Genomic DNA, 19,817 nt, shown 5'->3' with positions numbered 1-19,817 from the left:
AAGCGAGCTCTAAAACACGTTGTAGAAACTGGATCCAGCACATAATTTGCTAAATAAACAAAATGACCACACACACGAATGAAACAAATGCAAAGGAGATGCAAAACAAGCAGGAAGAGTCACAGAGTTGATAAGGGACTGGGCTCCATCTGTTTCCTTTTCTGTTTTTTTCCCAGAAACCAAAAGGAAAGATTAAAAAAAAGTTGAAGGAAAATATAAATTCAACATCAATAAACCGGAAGAATATTTTAATATATGTTAATACAATGTAAATCTATATAAATATCTTAGTTAATAGTGTTTTTTGTAATAAATACGCCTCAAAAACAAACAGTCCTGAAATAAAAACACGTCCCCGACGATGACGTGGAAGGTTCCGGTCACGTGGTCATGCGCTGACGTGTAACTGAGCATGTAACCAGGAAGTTCCTGTACAGACTTCAACATGCTAGCAGGAGTAAGTGACGCGTTTTAATCTTTATTTTCTTTATATTTTATTTGTTAACTGTGTCACAGCGCCTGACGTTGCTTCACGTGAAGTAATAAAGAACGACTGTAAAATTATTTTATCAGCTTTTAACATTTCACAGCTGAGTCAGGATATCTGTCGTGCTAATGTTGCTAAGTTGTTAGCATGCTAGGTTTTAAGAGCCTTTTAACATTCCTGTCGTTAATTTAGCTTTAAATTAACGTTTCTAAAACCACATAACCGTCAATATTCCTTCGTATAATCTCACAGATTACTGCTTCTTTCAGTTTATAATGTACAGTCCATTTGATAAAACGTTGTTGCTAACAACGTTAGCTAGCAGCTGCAGTGTTTCGGCTAACGTTAGCTTTTCGTCTCCTTATTCTTATTTTGAATCATCAAATAAAAATATAAAATCTCAGATTAAATAGACGAGAACACACCTGCTAATCTGACGCTCTGTAAGATTTATATAAATGTGCTAATGTTGATTAGCTTTGAACAGTTAGCATCTTGAAGAGTTAGCCAATTACAGAGAAGCTAATGAGGCTACATTTCTGTTGTTGTTGACTTTGCGAACTCGTAAATACAAATAAAAGTGTTTTAATAATGTTATAATTGGCTTTACTTCAACATTATAGTAGATATGTTATAATAAATATTTAATTTTCCGTAAAACAAGGTTATACATTATACCAAGGCCTCCTGTTTAGCATGTCGAAGAAGCTAATAACAAACCGTTTATGTAATGAAGCTTCTTTGTTAATTAATTAATTGTTAACTGGACTAAAAAAAAAAAAATGGAATACTTTACTAGTTAATTGCTTTTAAAAGTCAGACAGTTATTGAGGAAAAAAATAGGTAAATATAATTAACTTTGATTTTTAATTAACTTGGACTCGTCTTAAATAAAAATAAAATACTATAAACAGGACATTTTAACTCGTTTATTAATATACTGTAGTTTGATTATGATCTGTTAGTCCACACAAAGAGATAAAGATAAAATAAATTAATCCTGTTTAATAATTTGCAGCGTTACAGCAGGATAGCTCATAAATACGAACAGTAGTCTAGTCTACAGGGAGCAGCCTTTATCTTCTTACAGCTGCTTTGTGTTGTGCTCTGAATTATTTAATTTTATATTTGCTAAATATGGGGACTATAAAATACAGAGTTCTCAGTGTAATGTGCTGGTAGAAGGTTTAAACATGGTGCTATCACTCAAGCTCCTATGACCCTGTGACCTGTCCATATGTGATCAGTCGGTCTCCAGTGATTAAGCCTCTTCCTTATTGATCCCTCAGGATGAAGACGTGTCCCTGTTCGATGCAGAGGAGGATGCAGGGAAAAGGTCAAATAAGAGGAATATTAAGTGAGTTTAAAGAAGACTCAACTCCGTGCATGTTTTCCTCCATAGAAGTTGTCGTGCCAGATGATAAATGGAATCGTTTTCCTAATTAAGCTGCATGTTAGTGAGCGTTAACGCGTCGGTAATCTGTCACCAGGCACCCGATGGCGTCCTTCTTCCACCTCTTCTTCAGAGTCACCGCCACCGTCGTCTACCTGCTCTGTGAGGTTTTCAGTCGGAGTTTCATCGCCTGCATGGTGGCTATAATCCTCCTGCTGTCGTGTGACTTCTGGACGGTGAAGGTGTGTCTTCTGACTTCAAACAGGAAATATTCTTAGTGCATGGATTTTAATATTACGCTGAGATGTGGTCTGGACTGAAGGGTGGCGGCTAAATCTGCTAAAAGTTGCTTTACATTGGGTTTTTATTGCGTTGGCGTCTAAAAGGTCCAAAAAAAAACAAGTCCCGATCAGCTCGCTGCTCAACAGCTACATAAAACAACGTTGCCACTTTTAGTCACATTAACACGACCCTGTTTCATGCAGCTAGCGTTCAGCAGTGTTAGCTCTCACAGATTATCTAACAACGGCACACAATCAGCGTTTTTGCAGCCAAGCACTGATGGACGATCGAGTGAAGCACTATTAGCTGACACCGATCACAGGTTCTGTCAGAGTGTGGTTCCAGTAAAAGGTATATACACACTATAATGTGGTTTTTCTCCATCAGTTCTTTGGGAACTTGCATGGTTGATAGAAAGTAGAACACATAGAAGCAGAACAAAGATAGTTCTGCTTTCTTCTGCACAGAACACCAAGTTTGAAAATAAATCATACTGAAGCCACAAATACATACAAAAAAGGAGAAAAAGGAGTCATTCTTCTTGTTGTTTCCGATAAAGCATCTGACGTTCTCCTGCTCTGGTCCAGTGGCCGGGACATCGCAAAGCAGAACGCGTATCTGGGACGTTTTGGGAAATTATCCTGAGACTTTAACGTTATCTGATCGGCTTTTGATCTAAGTTCTATTAAAGAATACATAAACACCAGAGCAGTTTGTTCTCTTTGTTTATATTCATGCTGTGGGGAGCTGCCTCTGTTGTGGGTACAAAAGAACGTGATAGAAATCAATGAATTTTCAAGTGAAGACTAAATATTTAAGTCAGGACTGGGCACAAGAGCAAACATTGGGATATTTTCTTTGTTAGACTTTTCTCATGTCATTAATTTCATCTTGTAAATTGGACTAGTTCTGGTTTAATGCCCTCTTTGGTCATGGCTGAGGTCCCAGCCCCTAAAACCGAATATAACAAACCTAAATATAAGTCAAGTGTTGAAGGCTAAGGCTGTCCTCGTCTTCACCTCCAGAACATCAGCGGGCGGCTGCTGGTTGGTCTGCGCTGGTGGAACCAGGTGGACGACGACGGACGGAGCCACTGGGTGTTTGAGTCGAGGAAGGTAAGACGCTGCAGTGACTTCTCTGGCTCACACGCCGCTCTTTAACCTCACATCTCACACTGACCTCTTGCTCTAGATGCAGATGATAAATGTTTACAGTCAGCTGGCCTTATTGTATTCGCAGATGTCCTAACTGTGAGAATATCCTGTTTTCTTCAGGCTTCCGGGAAGCAGCAAGCTTCAGATTCAGAGTCCCGAATCTTCTGGCTGGGGCTGATTGTTTGTCCCATCCTCTGGGTCATCTTCTCCTTCAGCACCCTGGTTTCATTCAAGATTAAATGGATGGTAAGTTGTTAAGTTGAAGGAATAAGGCCGGGCTGGTTCAAATTCTGTCTCTGAGCTCGAAGCCAAACAATTAAACCTTAAGAAACGCCCTAAAACAGAGATGTTACTCAAACTATATAAACTAAATATAGTTTTTATTGGGAACTATTTTCCAATTCCAGTTATAAACCGTTCCTTCTTGCTCTCAGCCTGTAGTGATCATGGGCGTGGTGCTGCAAGGAGCCAACCTCTATGGATACGTGCGATGTAAAGTGGGAGGAAAGACCAGCCTAAAGAACATGGCCACCAACTACTTTGGACGACAGTTCCTCAAACAGGTCACTTAAATATTTCTTTATTCTGTAATAAAACGTCTTTTTATTTGTTGTGGTTCTAAAAAGTCTGTTTTTGATCCACAGGCGCTGTCTAAAGAGGAGGAATCGTAGAGTGCAGCTCCGCGATTTTAACACATCTGCATTATTCTCAATGCTATAATATATATATTCTTTTAGTGAGGGGACACGGGGAAGGGGATTTTTTTTTCATGATTAAATGGAACTGACGAGTTTTTGATTAGTTTTTTCTTTTTAACGTGAGGTGTGACTCCTTAGCTTTATCTTCCACGCAGAGGTCAGACGTCTGAAAGCTGTTTTCAATGAATGAAGCCCAGCAATAAACCCTCAGACTTTAACTTCAGCACATACGCATGAGTGACCGTCTTATATATTTTATTTAGTCTGGGTTTTCTCTGCCTCTAATACGTTTCTAAAATGTTCAACACATATAGTTTCCGAAAGGTATTGTGCAAACAAGATTTGTTTGTGTGGCGGACTGTGTAAAGTATTCCGGGAGATTTGTAAATATGTAAAGTAAAGAAATTATGTGAAACATCTGCATTTGTCCCAATACATTTGTAACATTTTTTCTGAACAGCATAAATGTTTTTATCTGTGCTGATGGATTTGTTTTCTGAAGTGTCATATATGTTAGTGTAGAAATGTAAAATAAAGAGAAGATAAAGACATTAAAAAATCTGTAATAAATGGGAGTAAATACATGTAATAATTTGCGCCAAAATAAGGTTTTGTTTCATACTTTTAATTCACAAACAAAGCACCAACAATAATATAATAAATAAATCTTATTTAGTTGTTTTTTTTAATGTTATATTTAATCAGTATTTACTGATGATTTTGTTCTTCATGTCTTGGATTTTTAATAATAGACACGACAGCGACTTCCGGTGGCAGGTTTGAGTCATTACATGTAACGTCACAACGTCTTTGATAATATATATATATATTTAACTTCCTAATATTTTAAAACACTTTGACAACAACTTGTGCCACCATGAGTACGCAAAATTATGTTATTTATATAATCATTAAAATTGCCACAATAAAAATGGCGTCAATTTAGTTCCAAACGTTCCCAAACAAACTATCCCTGGATCAGAAGGCGGATGCGGAAGAGATGGCTACGCCTCACCGGAAGCTGGGCGGATTTACCTTCACAATAATGGCAAAGCATTTTCCCATTGAAGAAAAAGGGAATCAAATGCTTAAAATGTGGCGACAAACGTTACATATAAAAGCACATGTGAGAAATAACATATTAGCAACATGTAAAAAACATAAATATTTTGGTAATAATTGGTAATTATTTGCTAGTTTCTTTTATTTTGAAATTGTAACCGGAAACCCCTGTCTTCTAACGGCTACCCGACTTAGCTTAACATCCCTGCTGCTGTTAGCTAGCCACAACAGCAGCTTCTGGTGGCTGTAGATCTTGTTTTTTATGATCTAAACGGGTAAATTAGTCATAAATATTCCGCCGGAGAGCGTCTTTTGATGGGAATAAACTCCAGGATGATTCCTACCGAGGACGCGTCCGCCAGGAAGCGGGAGATAGAGGAGAAACTGAAGCAGGTCAGTCATGGCTGGAGAGGAAGGAAGCATCCCAGAGAGTTTACTTGTCTTAAAATACACCAGTTTAGATTAATATGCATGTATTTTAGATGATATTTGATTAAATAAAATAATGAAACGTTGCTTCCCTCCCTGTTGTTGTTGTTGTTACAGGAGCAGGAGACGCTGTCATTCATCCGGGAAAACCTGGAGAAGAGCGATCAGCTGACCAAGGGCATGGTGCGATAAACAAAACACACAAAAATATGACATTTACCCGAAAATAGTACACTTTTATAAAGATACACAGATAAAGAAATGGTCTAAAGTTTAATCCAGACCAGTTCTGTGTGCTTTGGATGGGATAAACTGGCTAATGTCTGTTGTTTTCTTTTCATAAATTAAAAGTTTAATGTCAAACTGGCCTAAAGGAGGGCTCCTCTGTGAGGTAGTGTTTTAATTGTTGGCCGAGTTTTAAAAGTAATGTTGTCTATGATAAGAAAGAGTTGTGAAATAAATAAAAATGCAGTTTAATCAGCCTCTGTGTTGATATCAGTCCAGGTTTGACTGATTTAGATCCAATCATATTAACACACAGTAAATATTGTACACTAGATCAAGTTTCAGAATCTCATTGTCTTTAAAAAGATTTAAACGGCCTGTAAAATGTTTATAAAAGCCCTCAGTTTACAAAACTCACAAAAATATGGAAGATACTAAAAGAGAAGCATAAACACTGTGAATGTGAGGATGTACACAATCAAACTGACCCGTCCCGTCCTCTTTCTCGTCCCGGAAGGTCTCCATCCTGTCGTCCTTCGAGAGCCGCCTCATGCAGCTGGAGAACTCCATCATCCCGGTCCACAAACAGACGGAGAACCTGCAGCGGCTGCAGGACAACGTGGACAAGACCCTGTCCTGCATGGACCACGTCATCAGCTACTACCACGTGGCCAAGGACACCGACAAGATCATCAGAGAGGGGTGAGGACCGCCTGTCCCGGGACATGCAGTAACGCACTTTGCGATTTCACCGCTGCTGCAGTTTGATGTGTGGTAAATCTGTGTTTTGTGTCCCAGGCCGACGGGGAGACTGGATGAATATCTTGCCTGTATTGCAAAGATTCAGAAAGCTGTGGAGTACTTTCAGGACAACAACCCGGACAGCCCTGAACTCAACACAGTGGTACAGTATCGTCCCCAGTTTTATTGTCTGAGCTTTTCAGACTAAGAGTCAGTTTTGCTATAAAACATGTAAAACTGTCGTCTCTCCGCAGAAAGCGCGCTTCGAGAAGGGGAAGGAGCTGCTGGAGGCCGAGTTCCGCAGCCTCCTGACCCGCTACAGCAAACCCGTCCCCCCCATCCTCATCCTGGACGCCATCAGCGTGGACGAGGAGCTGGAGGTCCAGGAGGAGGTGGTGCTGGAACACCTGCCCGAGGCCGTGCTCCAGGACATCATCTGCATCGCCGGCTGGCTGGTGGAGTACGGACGCAACCAGGGTACGGCCGTCGCTCTGGTTCATCATCTGCTGCGAGTTTTAATTCATTCAGCGGGTTATTGTTCTTCGTTTTTGTTTAGGGAGTTTGTGAGGAAGTTTAATTTACATACTCACGACAAACGGTGGTGTTCGTGGTCCTGAAACGGCGATAAGAAGTAATTTAATATTCGCAAGATAATTCAGCATTCAACAGATTATGTTTCCTCTAAGAGGCACAGATGGTGAGGACTTGTTGGAAGAGTCTGGAGAACAGACGAACAGAGTCCTCCTGTTCTCAAACGCTCTCTCCTCCTCTCTCCTCCTCTCTCCTCCTCTCTCCTCCTCCTCTCCTCCTCCTCTTGGCAGACTTCATGAACGTCTACTACCAGATCAGGTCCAACCAGCTGGATCGCTCCATCAAAGGCCTGAAGGATCATTTCCGCAAGAACAGCGCGTCCTCTGGCGTCCTCTACTCGCCCGCCGTGCAAACCAAGCGCAAGGATACGCCCACCAAAAAAGCTCCCAAGAGGCCAGGTCAGCTCCCTCCTCGAACCGAATCACTTCAGTCTGTAACCTCCTCTAACCAACAACCATGGCTCTGCACAAAGTCACTTCCTACGTTGCCATCCAGCCACATTATTCCGTGTCCTCCATGATCTCTCTGTAATGAACCACCCTGTGATTTTACAGCCTGCTCTAACCAACCCCCTTCATCCTTTCCTCTTTCATAATCCCTGTGTTGTGATGACAGTCTACATCCCAGGTAAACAGAAAGCTTCAGTGTGCTTGCTTCTGTCCGTCGGACGCCACGTTTGTTAGGGCCGCCAGCGGAGGCGTGTTCGATATTTCCAGCGTCGATGGAGGCCTTTAGTTTCACGGCGGTGTGTGTGCAGCAAAGAAAAGGTGGAGCCGATTAAAAATAATGAGCCAAACGGCAACGAGGTCCGTCTGAGTTTGACTCCGTTAAGATGTCGTCTGAGCAGAGACACTCAGTGACTGTTAGATGCGTGATTTTAGTGTAATTTAAATAATTAACTTGAAGCCGGTTATTGATCAAACAGTCATCTGGGTCATGGTTAATCTGAACAACATCCTCAGGTGATTACTGGCTTGTTAATTTACCTTAGTGGCGTGTTGATGCCTTCAAATCCAACTCCTAAATTTACACCATTGGAAGACATCGACCGGGAAGTTGTCCCAACACCGCTCAGGGGCAACTGTTGCCGTCTAGAAGCAACCGAGGCTAATAGTTGGCAAGCTAACGAGCGGCTAACGAGGCTGTTGGGGATATCAGACAAAGAAACCTCTGTGCAACTGAATTAGCCCGGACGAATGACAACAAATTAAGTTTCCGTGATTCTGATGATGGGACATTACTCTTTATTTAATGTGATTACAGCACAGGTGGTGATTCTACAGAGGAACCTTTGCTGCCACCGTGAAACTAAAGGCTGTTCTGTGTTTGTGTGGATTAGCTGTGCTGGTTTGTAACTGCACCGTGGCGTTAATCTTGAGGAGTCTGCAGCTAATTAACAGCCGATCACCAGGATTAAACCTGCTCTAGTTTACTGATATCGTTTCAGTTTTGAATCTGAAACAACTGCATCAACACCGACTCGCTGACGGAAACGAGGCCGGATGAAAGAGCTGAAGAAAGTTGGAAGGTGTCTGTTTCAGTGTACGATGAATGGATTGAATGTCAAAAAAAATGCTCTTGGGCTGATTTCAGTCGCTGTTTGGCTTCAACGTCAGGTTCAGGGTTCAGAATAACACCTGAAAGACGTAGAGCAGCTTCAGATTCAACTATCGATCGTCTTTATGCAGCTGCCAGCATCTCAGACGCCTCCTAACGTCCAGACAAAAAGACCAAACACATAAATCTGACCTCATGTGACAACTTCCACACTGTGTTGGTGACATTGACCAAGAAGACTTTACAGACTAAAGGACAGGTAATCAGTAACGTTGTCCTGGACCTGACTAAATCAAAGACAGCACACTAGAACTGATACACCCATCAGCCATAACATTGGTTAGCTGGTTACCATGGCGTCTGGAAGTGGGTGGGACATATCAGGCAGCAGGTTGAACATTCCATCCTCAAAGTTGATGTTAGGAGCAGAAAAAATGGACAAGAAGTGAAAATATATGAGCAACAAACTCAAATGTTGCTCAGGTCCCGGTCAGAAGTTGCGTCAACATCTGTCCTGGACACCAGTAGGAACACACAATGAGTCCTGGGTCACCTACTCTACAGGGCTGATCTGTGGTTCATTAGAAATGATCACCTGAAAAGACAGAAGCAGCGTAAGTGACGTCTGCCTTTAAATAAATCTAAGCAAGACTTATCTGCTGAAAGTAGTTAATATTCGTACACTCTGTCTGATCCTGACTTTAAATAAAGTGGTTATCTGATGATGGGACGGCCCAGGACGGATGTTAATGCAAGGTCTGACCGTGACCTTTGATATGTTCCACCTACCTCAGCGTTGTTTTAGATCAGATCATTTTAAGCTACAGGTTTAAAGATATAACCAGCCGTCTGAGGCGGAGCTAGAACAGAGGAGTGAATGTTGTGTGTCTGACGATGCTAATGATGCTCAGCTAACGGGCCGTCAATATCTCTAAAGAAAAAACACCAAACCAAAACCAAAAAGCTGCTGTACGTGTGCTCCACGCTGCCTCGCTCACTAACCAGCCGCGACGTCCTGTGTTTGAATCCTGTGACTGTTTCTGTACCGTAGATGTGTTTTATTAGCAGTGATGATGTGTTCATTGTGTTAACTGTGATGGCTGACCTAACCTGTCTGTTCTCTTACATGAACCCTGGTATCTCAGCTCAGTGCTCTGTAGCTCTGTAGCTCTGTAGCTCTGTAGTCGTCCTGTCGTGTTGTCTGTGGTGATAGTCTGTCTGGCTGCCTCGGTGGTGGAGGTGGAGGGATGTGGTGTCTGGGTTTCATCACTCACTTCCTAGATCTCCCTTTTCTTCTTCTTCTTCTTCTTCTTCTTCCTCCTCCTTCTCTTGTTTCCTGGCTGTCTGGACCTCGCTACCCTCCTCCTCCTCCTCCTCGTCTTCTTCTTCTGGACTCTGTCTCTGTCTTTCTGGGACCAGGGACCATTCGCAAGGCTCAGAACCTTCTGAAACAGTACTCACAGCATGGGCTGGATGGGAAAAAGGGGGGCTCTAACCTCACTCCTTTGGAAGGTAAAGCACCTCGGTCTTGTCTTTCTGCCTTTTCTAACCATGTGTCACAGGAAGCCCCTCAGTCACAACAGCTTTTAGTCTCTGCAGACATTTATCAAATCAATTAACCCGAGAAAATAAAAGACCGACTGGATTTCTCTACAGATGACCCAAAATAATAAAGTAAATGTGTCTGTGAAGGTTTTTAATCATCCAGGTCTTTATTAGGAACATCTTTAAGTGAAACTCACACAACTAGAGTCTGCTAACGACCAGTTACTCACCTTTAGGTGTAGGTATCCTGTTTTTCTTGTCCTGTTTTGTCCTTCAAGGACAAAGGACACTCCTTTCAGGACAACAAGCCCAGATTTTAGCCAGAGAAGACAAATGGTTTGGAAGAGGAGTAAAGGAAGGCAACTATGTCAGATTAGAAAGTCCATATATGGACATCTGTCCTTCACACCTTGAGACTAGAGTCTCTGGAGATTATGGGAGACGGGATCAAAACATGTCCCTTTACAGACTCTAGTCATGTGAGTTTCCAGTTTAAACCACACTCAGCTTCAGCTTGTTTTTCTAATTGCAGCCATAAAGACTACAGACGTAGCCGCCCTCGTTTGAAATCTCAAAAGAATCCGTGTGGCATTTTTATAAAGATGAAAACCATCTGAAACATACTTTAACCAAAGCTGCAGTTCCTTTAATGTCCACTAGAGGCTGGCTACGAAAGTGAGATAATCCTCAAAAACTTTACAGAACAAATAAACATATTTAACACCTAGCTCCACTCATGCTCCACCATTTTTTTTAATTAGCTGGCAGATAGGTGGAGTCAGACAAAGATGGAGATGACCAGAGACGCCACACTGAGCTTCAAAAGCTTTCTTTAGCGCCCCCTGGTGTTTGGATGACTGCAACTACAGACTGTTGACCTGCAAAGATTCAGCTCTTACACTAGAAGTAGTAAAATATCTTCCAAACCGCTTTTAATGTTTGAAACAACGACTGCAGCGTGTTTACAACAAAAAACTTTACTTTTCTGCCTGAAATCGTGGTTTGGTTTTGATAACAAACTAAAACAGTTTATATTTTAGTATTTCCATTCGTAGAAGTATAAAATACGCTTCAAATGAAACCTTTAACCATGTTGCTGATGTATCAGGCCCAAAAATTCTGACTTTAAAAGGAGATAAAATGAAACAAGACGTGGTGAAAGTTACTCTGGGAAATGTAGGAAAGTCAAAGTTGACCATGAAGCAGAGTGAAGAGCAGCGATCAGTCAAAAGCTGTTGTGGCGTTTTTCTTAAATCTGGTTTCTGTCACATAGTTTTAACACATTGACTGATTCAGACATCAGTTGATGCACAACCCCCCTCCCCTCCCCCCCGGGCTCTTACCTGTCGTCAGTGGGTGTCCCCTTGCTTCTGTCCCCCTCCCTGCTGGTGCTTGGTGGTGGTCGGTTCAGCCGTTCCAGGTTCAGGTTTGTCCGGACGAGTCATAACCGCTGTGGTTTGACTTGTCCTGTCTCCCTGCTGCCGCCCCACCCACCAGGTCACGATCACGACCTGCGGGTCAAAGACGGCCTGACCGAGAAGCACGGGGCCGCCACAGGTGAGTGAGGGCAACACGTGGGGAAGAGAAGCGGGATTAAAGAAGTGTTTTTAATATCAAGTCAGACCTGACCAAGAACATCCAGCAGCCAGAACACATACTGTAGTCTGGAGATTAACTCCTCCACAGCAGCACACTCTTTTATCAGAGCTTTTGTTTCCCTGTTTTCCGTTCCATCTTCTGACCCCACCTTTCCTCGTGTACCTCCCAGGAAAGGACGACGTGCTGGACATCGAGATCGACTCCTACATCCACTGCATCAGCGCCTTCGTCAAGCTGGCTCAGAGCGAGTACGCCCTGCTGACGGAGATCATCCCTGAGCACCACCAGAAGAAGACCTTCGACTCCCTCATCCAGGTCAAAATCCTCGCAGTTCTGTCTCAGAAACCAGAAATAGCTTGTCTTGTGAAGGGTCCTGGGGGCACTGGAGACTATTCCAACTGTCATTGGGGGGCAGGTCACTGACCACATGATGGCGCTGCTTAGTTACAGACAGACAAACTGAGATCAGATCTCCAGTGCTGGCTGGGGACGCATGTGGAGACACATTTGCCGTTCGAACTCACTTGATCTTAAATCACCTGTAGCTTTGACAGTGAATCGTAACTTTCATCTTGTCCTTTGTCCACAGGAGGCGCTGGACAACCTGATGCTGGAGGGAGACAACATCGTGTCTGCAGCTCGCCGGGCCATAATGCGCCACGACTACTCGGCCGTCCTCACCATCTTCCCCATCCTCAGACACCTGAAGATGAACAAGTCTGAGTTTGACTCCACGCTGCAGGTCTGAACCAGACGGGTTATTGAAACACGCTGCTGTGACACAATGACAGATTTATTTATTTAATTATTTATTTAATTGTTCATTTGATGCTGTCTCCAGGGAACAGCGGCGAGCACCAAGAACAAGCTGCCCACGCTCATCACCTCCATGGAGACAATTGGAGCCAAAGCTCTGGAGGAGTTCGCCGACAGCATCAAGGCACGAGGCTCATGTCTCTGTCATCACTAATCAGTCAGTCATCAATCACTCAGTCACTACTCATCAGTTCATTCTCTCTCTCTCTGACCACAGAACGATCCAGATAAAGAATACAACATGCCCAAAGATGGAACGGTCCATGAACTGACCAGCAATGTAAGCTACCACTTGGATGGATGGATGGATGGATGGATGGATGGATGGATGATGGATGGATGGATGATGGGTGGATGATGGATGATGGATGGGTGGATGGATGATGGATGGATGGATGATAGATGGATGATGGATAGAACTGCAGTCAGCAAAAGGGGTACAAATAAAAGTATAGTTACATAGAATGTATAAAAGTATATATAATGTATATTAGTTATTAACTATGTCCTCCTGTATGAAGATAAACATTGACAGTCCTTTACCTCTGTTAACTCTAGAGGATTTATTCTGGATTTATTCTCTCTCTCTCTCTCCACTTCAAACTCAACATCTTTCCTCGAGGCTGTTTGCTCGTGTCTGTGGATCCAGGCGGTTTCCACGGGAACGGCTTCCAAGTACCTGGCGGTGTTCTTTCTGTTTTAATGAATAACCGATGCTCACCTTGACCTCTGCTGCTCTCCATCCGCAGGCCATCCTGTTCCTGCAGCAGCTGCTGGACTTCCACGAAACAGCCGGAGCCATGCTGGCCTCGCAAGGTACAGATGACACGACGCCAGGCGGTTAGCGTTCGTTAGCGTAGCCCTCCTGCTGCCCTGCTAGCGCTGCGACGGAGCTCTTATGCTAACATCAGCAGATATCTGTGATATAAAGGAAGCTGCTACGTACTCACAGCTGGAACTGAGAGTTTATCATGTCATTCATTAGGTTCTGTTTAGCTCTGTCAAAGTTAACATGATAAGACATTAACACAAATTAATTTTCCATAGTTTGGGAGATGAGGAAGTGGTCAACGTAGCAGTGATGCTGTGGAAAGCAAGCAGAATATGAAGTGTTGTTGTAGTAAATACGTCCTGTAACGTGGAAACTGTACAAAATCTAAAAAGATCAACAACAACTGAGTCCTCTGCGTTTTACTGAGCAGCTGAGAAGTTGATGAGAGGAATACAAACTAGAAACAGATCCCTTCTGGGTACATTTATATCTCTGACTCTGATTTATGGCACCATATCATCCAGAGCTTATTTGCGCTCCGTCTTCTCCTGCAGCACCAATTCAACATCTCATCAGGTTTCCTGGTTTCCTCTGACGTGTTTCTGTGCTTCCTCTCTATTAGCAGCTTCAAATAGCTTTTCTCTCCTCTCCGTGGGGAGCCTCGCCGACAGCATGTGTCCAGACCCGGTCATACTTTAGAGAGGTCTATAAATGAGTATTCCTGGCTCCCTTCTGCTCTCTGTTGCTTCTCCTCCTCTTCTCCCTCGCTGCCTGGCTGATGACTGTTTGCTTACTCTGCACTAACAAATCTCTTCTAACCTTTTTATGCACTTGTGCCTCTTTCTCTTTCTCTTCTGCCTTGCCTCGGCCCTTTTTAGTGCTGGGGGACACTTACAATATTCCTTTAGACCCCCGAGGTAAGCACACGCTCATGTGTAGGCCCCTGATGAGTCCAGCTCTGAGTGTTTTGTTTGTGACCATGATTTAAGCTGTTAACTGTGGCCCATTGATTCAGAGTGAAAGGAGATGAGTCAGCTGTGACGTGCATGTGTTTATTCAGCGGTAAAACCATAGTAGACTCTGCTGACACCTTCTGTGTTTCTTCCAGAGACGAGTTCGGCGAGCAGCTACACCTCTGACTTCAACAAACGCCTCCTCAGTACTTACATATGTAAGAGCAGCAGCCGTTCACACGCCTCTCTGTTTGTGTTTTTTTCCTATAAACGAACCAACGACCTTCTTCTTTCAGGTAAAGTTTTGGGGAACTTGCAGCTGAACCTGCTCAGTAAATCCAAAGTGTACGAGGACTCGGCTCTGAGCGCCATCTTCCTGCACAACAACTACAACTACATCCTGAAGTCGCTGGAGAAGTGAGACTGATGTTTTTTATTAGACCGTACAGCAACACAAACTGAAGAAGATATGACTGTGGTGGTGGTGGTGGTGGTGGTGGTGAAGAGATGGGACATGTTTTGGAACTAACTGTGCACAGTCAGTATTTGGGCTGTATTTAAACAAAAACATCTGGTTCACAACGATCTTAATTTGAACCATTTCCATCACAAGTTCTACAGTGACTGATGTTTTGATGTAAACACACATATCTGATCAGATCTTTTTTATTTAGCGTCCATGGAAAGTTCACTTCTGATCAAAGGTCAAAGAGGTTTTTATTTCAACCATATATAGCAGATGCAGCACATAGTGTGATGAGAGGACGTTCCTCCAGGACCATGGAGCTACATGAAGACGTAGGACTAAGTGCAATACAAAGGACCGAGTGTAAAGTGAGCATGCAAGCTGATGTAGACAGTGCAAAACAGTGCAAACGGTGCAGGAACGAATGACAGCGCCGACTAATAGAGTATGAGTTATGGTGGTTGTGAACATTTGACTGATTGGCAGCATGATGTGTGCAAACGATGCAACGATGATCAGGATGAAGACAGAAACATGTTAGAAACACTTCAGTTAGGTCAGTGGTTCCCAAACTTTTTCTGCTGGGACCCCCTTTGGTACATAAGAAATTTTTCTGAACTGAAGAAGCTACTGAAGAAGCTACTCTGATGAGCAGCGAAACGTCTTCTCAAACTCTACAAGTCCAGTTTCCCTTCTTAAACGCTTTTTGGACACTTTAACTTTAATATGTCCCATAAAACCCCTAAACCTGTGTTTGTCTTCAGGTCTGAGCTGATCCAGCTGGTCACGGTGACTCAGAAGAAAGCCGAGGCTTCATACAGGGAGCTCATAGAGCAGCAGATTGAGACGTACCAGCGCAGGTAAACACAAATCAATGAATAACACTTGTCTTTACGTCTTTAACGTCTGTGCTCGCTTTGACTCTGACTTGTTTGTTTCCCGCTGCAGCTGGTTTAAAGTCACTGAGCACCTGACGGACAGGAACATGCCCATCTTCCAGCCGGGCACCAAGGTCAGGATCTTCTAGTCCCGTCGTTCATCTCCTTCACTTTCACGCTAAAGTGTCAGGTTTAACACGGCCGTGCGATTTTTAACGCCGAAGAAAAGCCAAAGGACGTGTTTCCAATAGTAACCAAACAGAGATCATTTTAAAGCTTTTGCAAAACATAGAAGCATTTATTTTAATACCTGATTGAAGGGGAGAATTAAGTTATGCTACTCATCATAGAAGTGGGTGCCCAGCTTAGATGACCCTATAAGTTAAATACAGAATAATTAAAATGTATGAATGAAGTCTTGGGAAAAAGTTAAAAGGCTCTTCAGAGTAACAAAAATAAGGTTTTAACTGTTTTGGAAGAACGTGTAGCTCTACATCATGAAAACATGGTCACAGTGCAGAAGCACGGCGGTGGCAGCATCATGATTATACGCTGGTTTTCTGCCTCTGAGTCTGGACGAATTTATCAGTGTCTTCCATGATTATTCAGTGATCCTAAATATTAAATTAAATGAGAGCTAAACAAATCTAAAATTTACAGTAAACCCAGTAGAGATGAAGTGGACTGACGTTAAATCACACCAGGCGTCCTGAGAAACAGACACTAGTTTGATTAGTGATGCTAGACGAGCGTCGACCAGATTTTGCACCAACACTGTTGATGTTCAAAGAGTGTGTTTCATCAGCTTAAGCTCTGTTTTTGTCTTTATCAAATCTTCCTGCAGCTCAAAGATAAAGAGCGACAAGTGATTAAGGACAAATTTAAGGTGAGGCCTGTTATTTATTTTTTAAATTAATTATTAAATAGAAATTTCCACACAGTTTGATATTTTCTCTCTCTCTCTGCGTCTGTTTCAGGGCTTTAATGACGGCTTGGAGGAGCTGTGTAAGATCCAGAAGGGCTGGGCCATCCCGGACAAAGAGCGGCGAGACTTCATCCGACAGGCCCAGAGGAAGGTGGTGTCTGACGCCTACAGAGCCTTCCTGCAGAGGTGAGAGACGCTGGAAAAAAGGTTCAAAGGTAGATTGAAGCTTCATTGACGTGGCCTGAAAGTCACAAATAAGTGAACTCAGGACTTGACAAGCTCAATTCTGATGGTAGGACACAGGACGGTCATTCTGCAATTGGAACTTTATGATGCCAGTTGCATTCTGGGATATCTGACTGAACCAGTATCCAGATATTTGGACTGTACTCGGTCTGATAGCACTTTTAATTGGAACAGAACAGATTTATTCCAACCAGAAACCAGACGATGAAGAGTTTACAGCAGCCCTCTACATCTGATTTTTGAAAACTCCTTCTTGTTCTGATTGAGTTTATTTCTTTAAAACCATTGAAAGTACTGTCAATAAAACCATGTACATACTCGATAATTTAAAGTACGTTTGGGCCTCAAACTGGAATCAAAACCATGAGAGACGTTGAAGAAACTGTACGACAATAAAAAGATTACGTATGCTTGATGGGCAGCTCTGGTTTCTGGTTTTTAACGACCGGGTTTATCTTAGGGTTGTTATCCACTCAGTCCTGACATTCATCATCATAACAAATCAGTGTCAGTCTCACGTTTCTTCTTCTTCTTTCTCTAGATGCGCCAACATTTCCTTCACCAAGAACCCTGAGAAGTATCACAAGTATCGACCGGAGGAGGTGGAGGAGATGATTGAGAAGCTGTTCGACACGTCCGCCTGAGCCTCGACGAAGCCCGAGCTCCTGCGTCTGCATCTCCTCAACCTGACAACTGGTGATCTGTACAGAGACGTTAACATGTCCTATTTATGTAGTTTCAGACGAGTCGAGGGACGTCTGAATCTGTTTTTTGAGTGGACAATAGAGACGCTAACCGGCAGAGCTGATCATCTGTAGTTTATGTTTTAAATCTCGTCGCCACATGAACGTTTTTGGTTTGAATGAATGAGTGAACAGACGTCAGGGGGCTTCAGCATCATCCTAATGAGCACTGAAGAGTTTTCTGTAAGAGAAACACTCAAACGCTGCTCAGAGAGGTTCCATCTTCACATGTGTGATCTGTGTTTACGAGGAGCTACTTCACCAGAGAGGGTGAGATTACAGACACGTCCAGATTGTGTTTACAACGACACAACGAATCAGTTTGATGTTAAACTCCCAGCTCGTGCTGCTTTATTCTGATCAGTGATTTTTATATTGAAATCTTTCTGCAGCACAGTTTTATTTCATGTCGTTTAATAATAACATTAAATCTAATGTAAATATAAAAGATTATTGGTTTAAACGACTGAAGAAGACACTTTAATCAGTAGACTGTGTTCAGGTCTGAATGAATGCATGAAAATACTGGACATTAAATGCACATTTGTTTCAGGAATGATCAGAGTCTTTAAATTCTTTTAATTTATACATTAACGATGTATTTAGATTTTTCACTTTGGTTTTATTTAGCTTCAAAGATCAGAAACACACAACTACACAGATAAGAAACACACAACTACACAGATCAGAAACACACAAATCAGAAACACAACTACACAGATCAGAAACACACATCTACACAGATAAACTAAATCAGAAACACACAAATCAGAAACACACAGATCAGAAACACACAACTACACAGATAAGAAACTAAATCAGAAACACACAAATCAGAAACACAACTACACAGATCAGAAACACACAGATCAGAAACACACAACTACACAGATCAGAAACACACAGATCAGAAACACATAACTACACAGATAAGAAACACACAAATCAGAAACACACAACTACACAGATAAGAAACTAAATCAGAAACACAACTTCACAGATCAGAAACAACAGATTAGAAACCCGCAATGCAAAAAACCCCCCAAAAAATCAGAAACACGCAACTACACAACCAGTTGCTGAAACAAGTGTTTGAAAGTGTGAACCAAGCTGGAATCCATGTGGACAGCAACATTGGAGACATCTTGGTCAACTTCTTCTGCTCTAGAGCAGGGTTTGGGGAATGGGTTTGGGGAAAAATCTTCTTCTGGTCTATTTCCAGCAGATTTGATGTTCCACAGCAGCAGAACCACTTTGTCAATCAGATTGAAGAACAGGAGAATTGAGAGAGGTGTCATCTGATTGAAAGATCTCACGGAAACCAAACTGCTGCAGCTCGATGCTTTTATTATTTTAACAGCTACACACCATTCAGTCACATACAGTCAACTCTTCACAGACTTTTTACAGCAGAAGCTAGAACATGCTTTGGGGTCGGTACAAGATGCTAACTTAGTCACACAGCAGATCGACTTATATTCAGATATGAGGAAGTGTCTGGTTACATAACCATCTGATGATTTCTGCTTTTCAGTCCAAACCACCCACAAGAGATATTCACCACCGACTGTTCTCATGTAAAATCTCTTCAACTCTAATTATACTTTGTTTGATGAACTGAATCCTGCAGGAGAAGCTCTTTATCTTCATTAAAAGTATAATATGTATTTATGTTGTTTGTCTAGTTTACAGCCCGCTGAGATCTTGCACACCACACATATAATCTAATGAGTACACTGAATACGAATGTGGTGACGTCCCTTCATTCAAAGACTTGTCGTCTTTCAGCGTGACCTTCACTGTTTGTATGACTTCCAGGAACAGCTCTTCAGAATCCGTCCAACCATGAAGCACAGTATCAGCTGAATCGCGTTTCACTTTCTGAGTAGTGCAGCGTCCACATGTCGACCACATGTGCACAAAAACAGAACTGAATTACAAACAAATCAAAGTATTTAAACCTAAAAACGAACCCAAAGAAGTCTGCAGCCATGCTAGCAGCTCTGAGAGGCTCTGAAAGCTACGAGCTAAATGCTAATCTGTGTGTTTTCATTGGGAGTGCAAATGAAGTTGTGTTTAAACGTCTTAGTTTAGCATTTTAGCATGCTAATAGTAGATAAATAGCACCAGATACACCAATTTACCACTAATACAACAATTAATTTCTAAGAACAAAAAAGTCATCCTCAGAGGAGAGATCACCAACGAACAATCGGTTGTTGTTGTTTTTATTTATTCCCCTTAGGATCATGAAT

General features: G+C 42.4%; 2 protein-coding genes across 6 annotated transcripts; both read left to right on the top strand.

The window, feature by feature from the left end:
- Nucleotides 1–400: 400 nt before the first annotated feature.
- Nucleotides 401–4,494, top strand: tvp23b (trans-golgi network vesicle protein 23 homolog B). The gene is made up of 7 exons (XM_084567855.1): nucleotides 401–457; nucleotides 1,777–1,844; nucleotides 1,978–2,122; nucleotides 3,188–3,277; nucleotides 3,437–3,562; nucleotides 3,751–3,879; nucleotides 3,961–4,494. Exons 1-7 carry the CDS (start codon nucleotides 446–448, stop codon nucleotides 3,985–3,987), a joined length of 597 nt encoding a protein of 198 aa, XP_084423981.1. The 5' UTR covers nucleotides 401–445; the 3' UTR covers nucleotides 3,988–4,494.
- Nucleotides 4,495–5,272: 778 nt separating this feature from the next.
- Nucleotides 5,273–19,738, top strand: exoc7 (exocyst complex component 7). Of its 5 annotated transcripts, XM_084567850.1 has the most exons (21): nucleotides 5,273–5,469; nucleotides 5,623–5,688; nucleotides 6,248–6,432; nucleotides 6,529–6,634; nucleotides 6,726–6,948; nucleotides 7,293–7,460; nucleotides 7,678–7,689; nucleotides 10,039–10,131; nucleotides 11,662–11,721; nucleotides 11,933–12,078; nucleotides 12,353–12,505; nucleotides 12,605–12,703; nucleotides 12,797–12,859; nucleotides 13,329–13,395; nucleotides 14,460–14,522; nucleotides 14,601–14,721; nucleotides 15,535–15,630; nucleotides 15,719–15,782; nucleotides 16,493–16,534; nucleotides 16,626–16,759; nucleotides 17,361–19,738. In XM_084567850.1, the coding sequence occupies exons 1-21, from the start codon at nucleotides 5,392–5,394 to the stop codon at nucleotides 17,461–17,463; spliced, it is 2,142 nt and encodes a 713-aa protein (XP_084423976.1). In that variant the 5' UTR covers nucleotides 5,273–5,391; the 3' UTR covers nucleotides 17,464–19,738. The 5 variants fall into 5 exon arrangements, with proteins under 5 accessions (XP_084423976.1, XP_084423973.1, XP_084423972.1 ...); XM_084567847.1 differs by lacking the exon at nucleotides 10,039–10,131 and having other exon boundaries at nucleotides 17,361–19,737; XM_084567846.1 differs by lacking the exon at nucleotides 11,662–11,721 and having other exon boundaries at nucleotides 17,361–19,737.
- Nucleotides 19,739–19,817: the final 79 nt, after the last annotated feature.

Source organism: Chelon labrosus (assembly GCF_963514085.1).
Source record: "Chelon labrosus genome assembly, chromosome: 19".
NCBI classification, from domain to species: Eukaryota; Metazoa; Chordata; class Actinopteri; order Mugiliformes; family Mugilidae; genus Chelon; species Chelon labrosus.
This window is presented reverse-complemented; position numbering and strand designations above follow the sequence as displayed.

Coding starts and splice junctions, on each gene's coding strand:
- tvp23b (XM_084567855.1), top strand. Junction 3,278..3,436: donor GGGTGTTTGAGTCGAGGAAG/GTAAGACGCTGC, acceptor TGTTTTCTTCAG/GCTTCCGGGAAGCAGCAAGC. Junction 3,880..3,960: donor GACGACAGTTCCTCAAACAG/GTCACTTAAATA, acceptor TTTGATCCACAG/GCGCTGTCTAAAGAGGAGGA.
- exoc7 (XM_084567850.1), top strand. CDS start 5,392: ATGGGAATAAACTCCAGGATGATTCCTACCGAGGACGCGTCCGCCAGG. Junction 6,949..7,292: donor GGAGTACGGACGCAACCAGG/GTACGGCCGTCG, acceptor TCCTCTTGGCAG/ACTTCATGAACGTCTACTAC. Junction 12,079..12,352: donor CCTTCGACTCCCTCATCCAG/GTCAAAATCCTC, acceptor CTTTGTCCACAG/GAGGCGCTGGACAACCTGAT.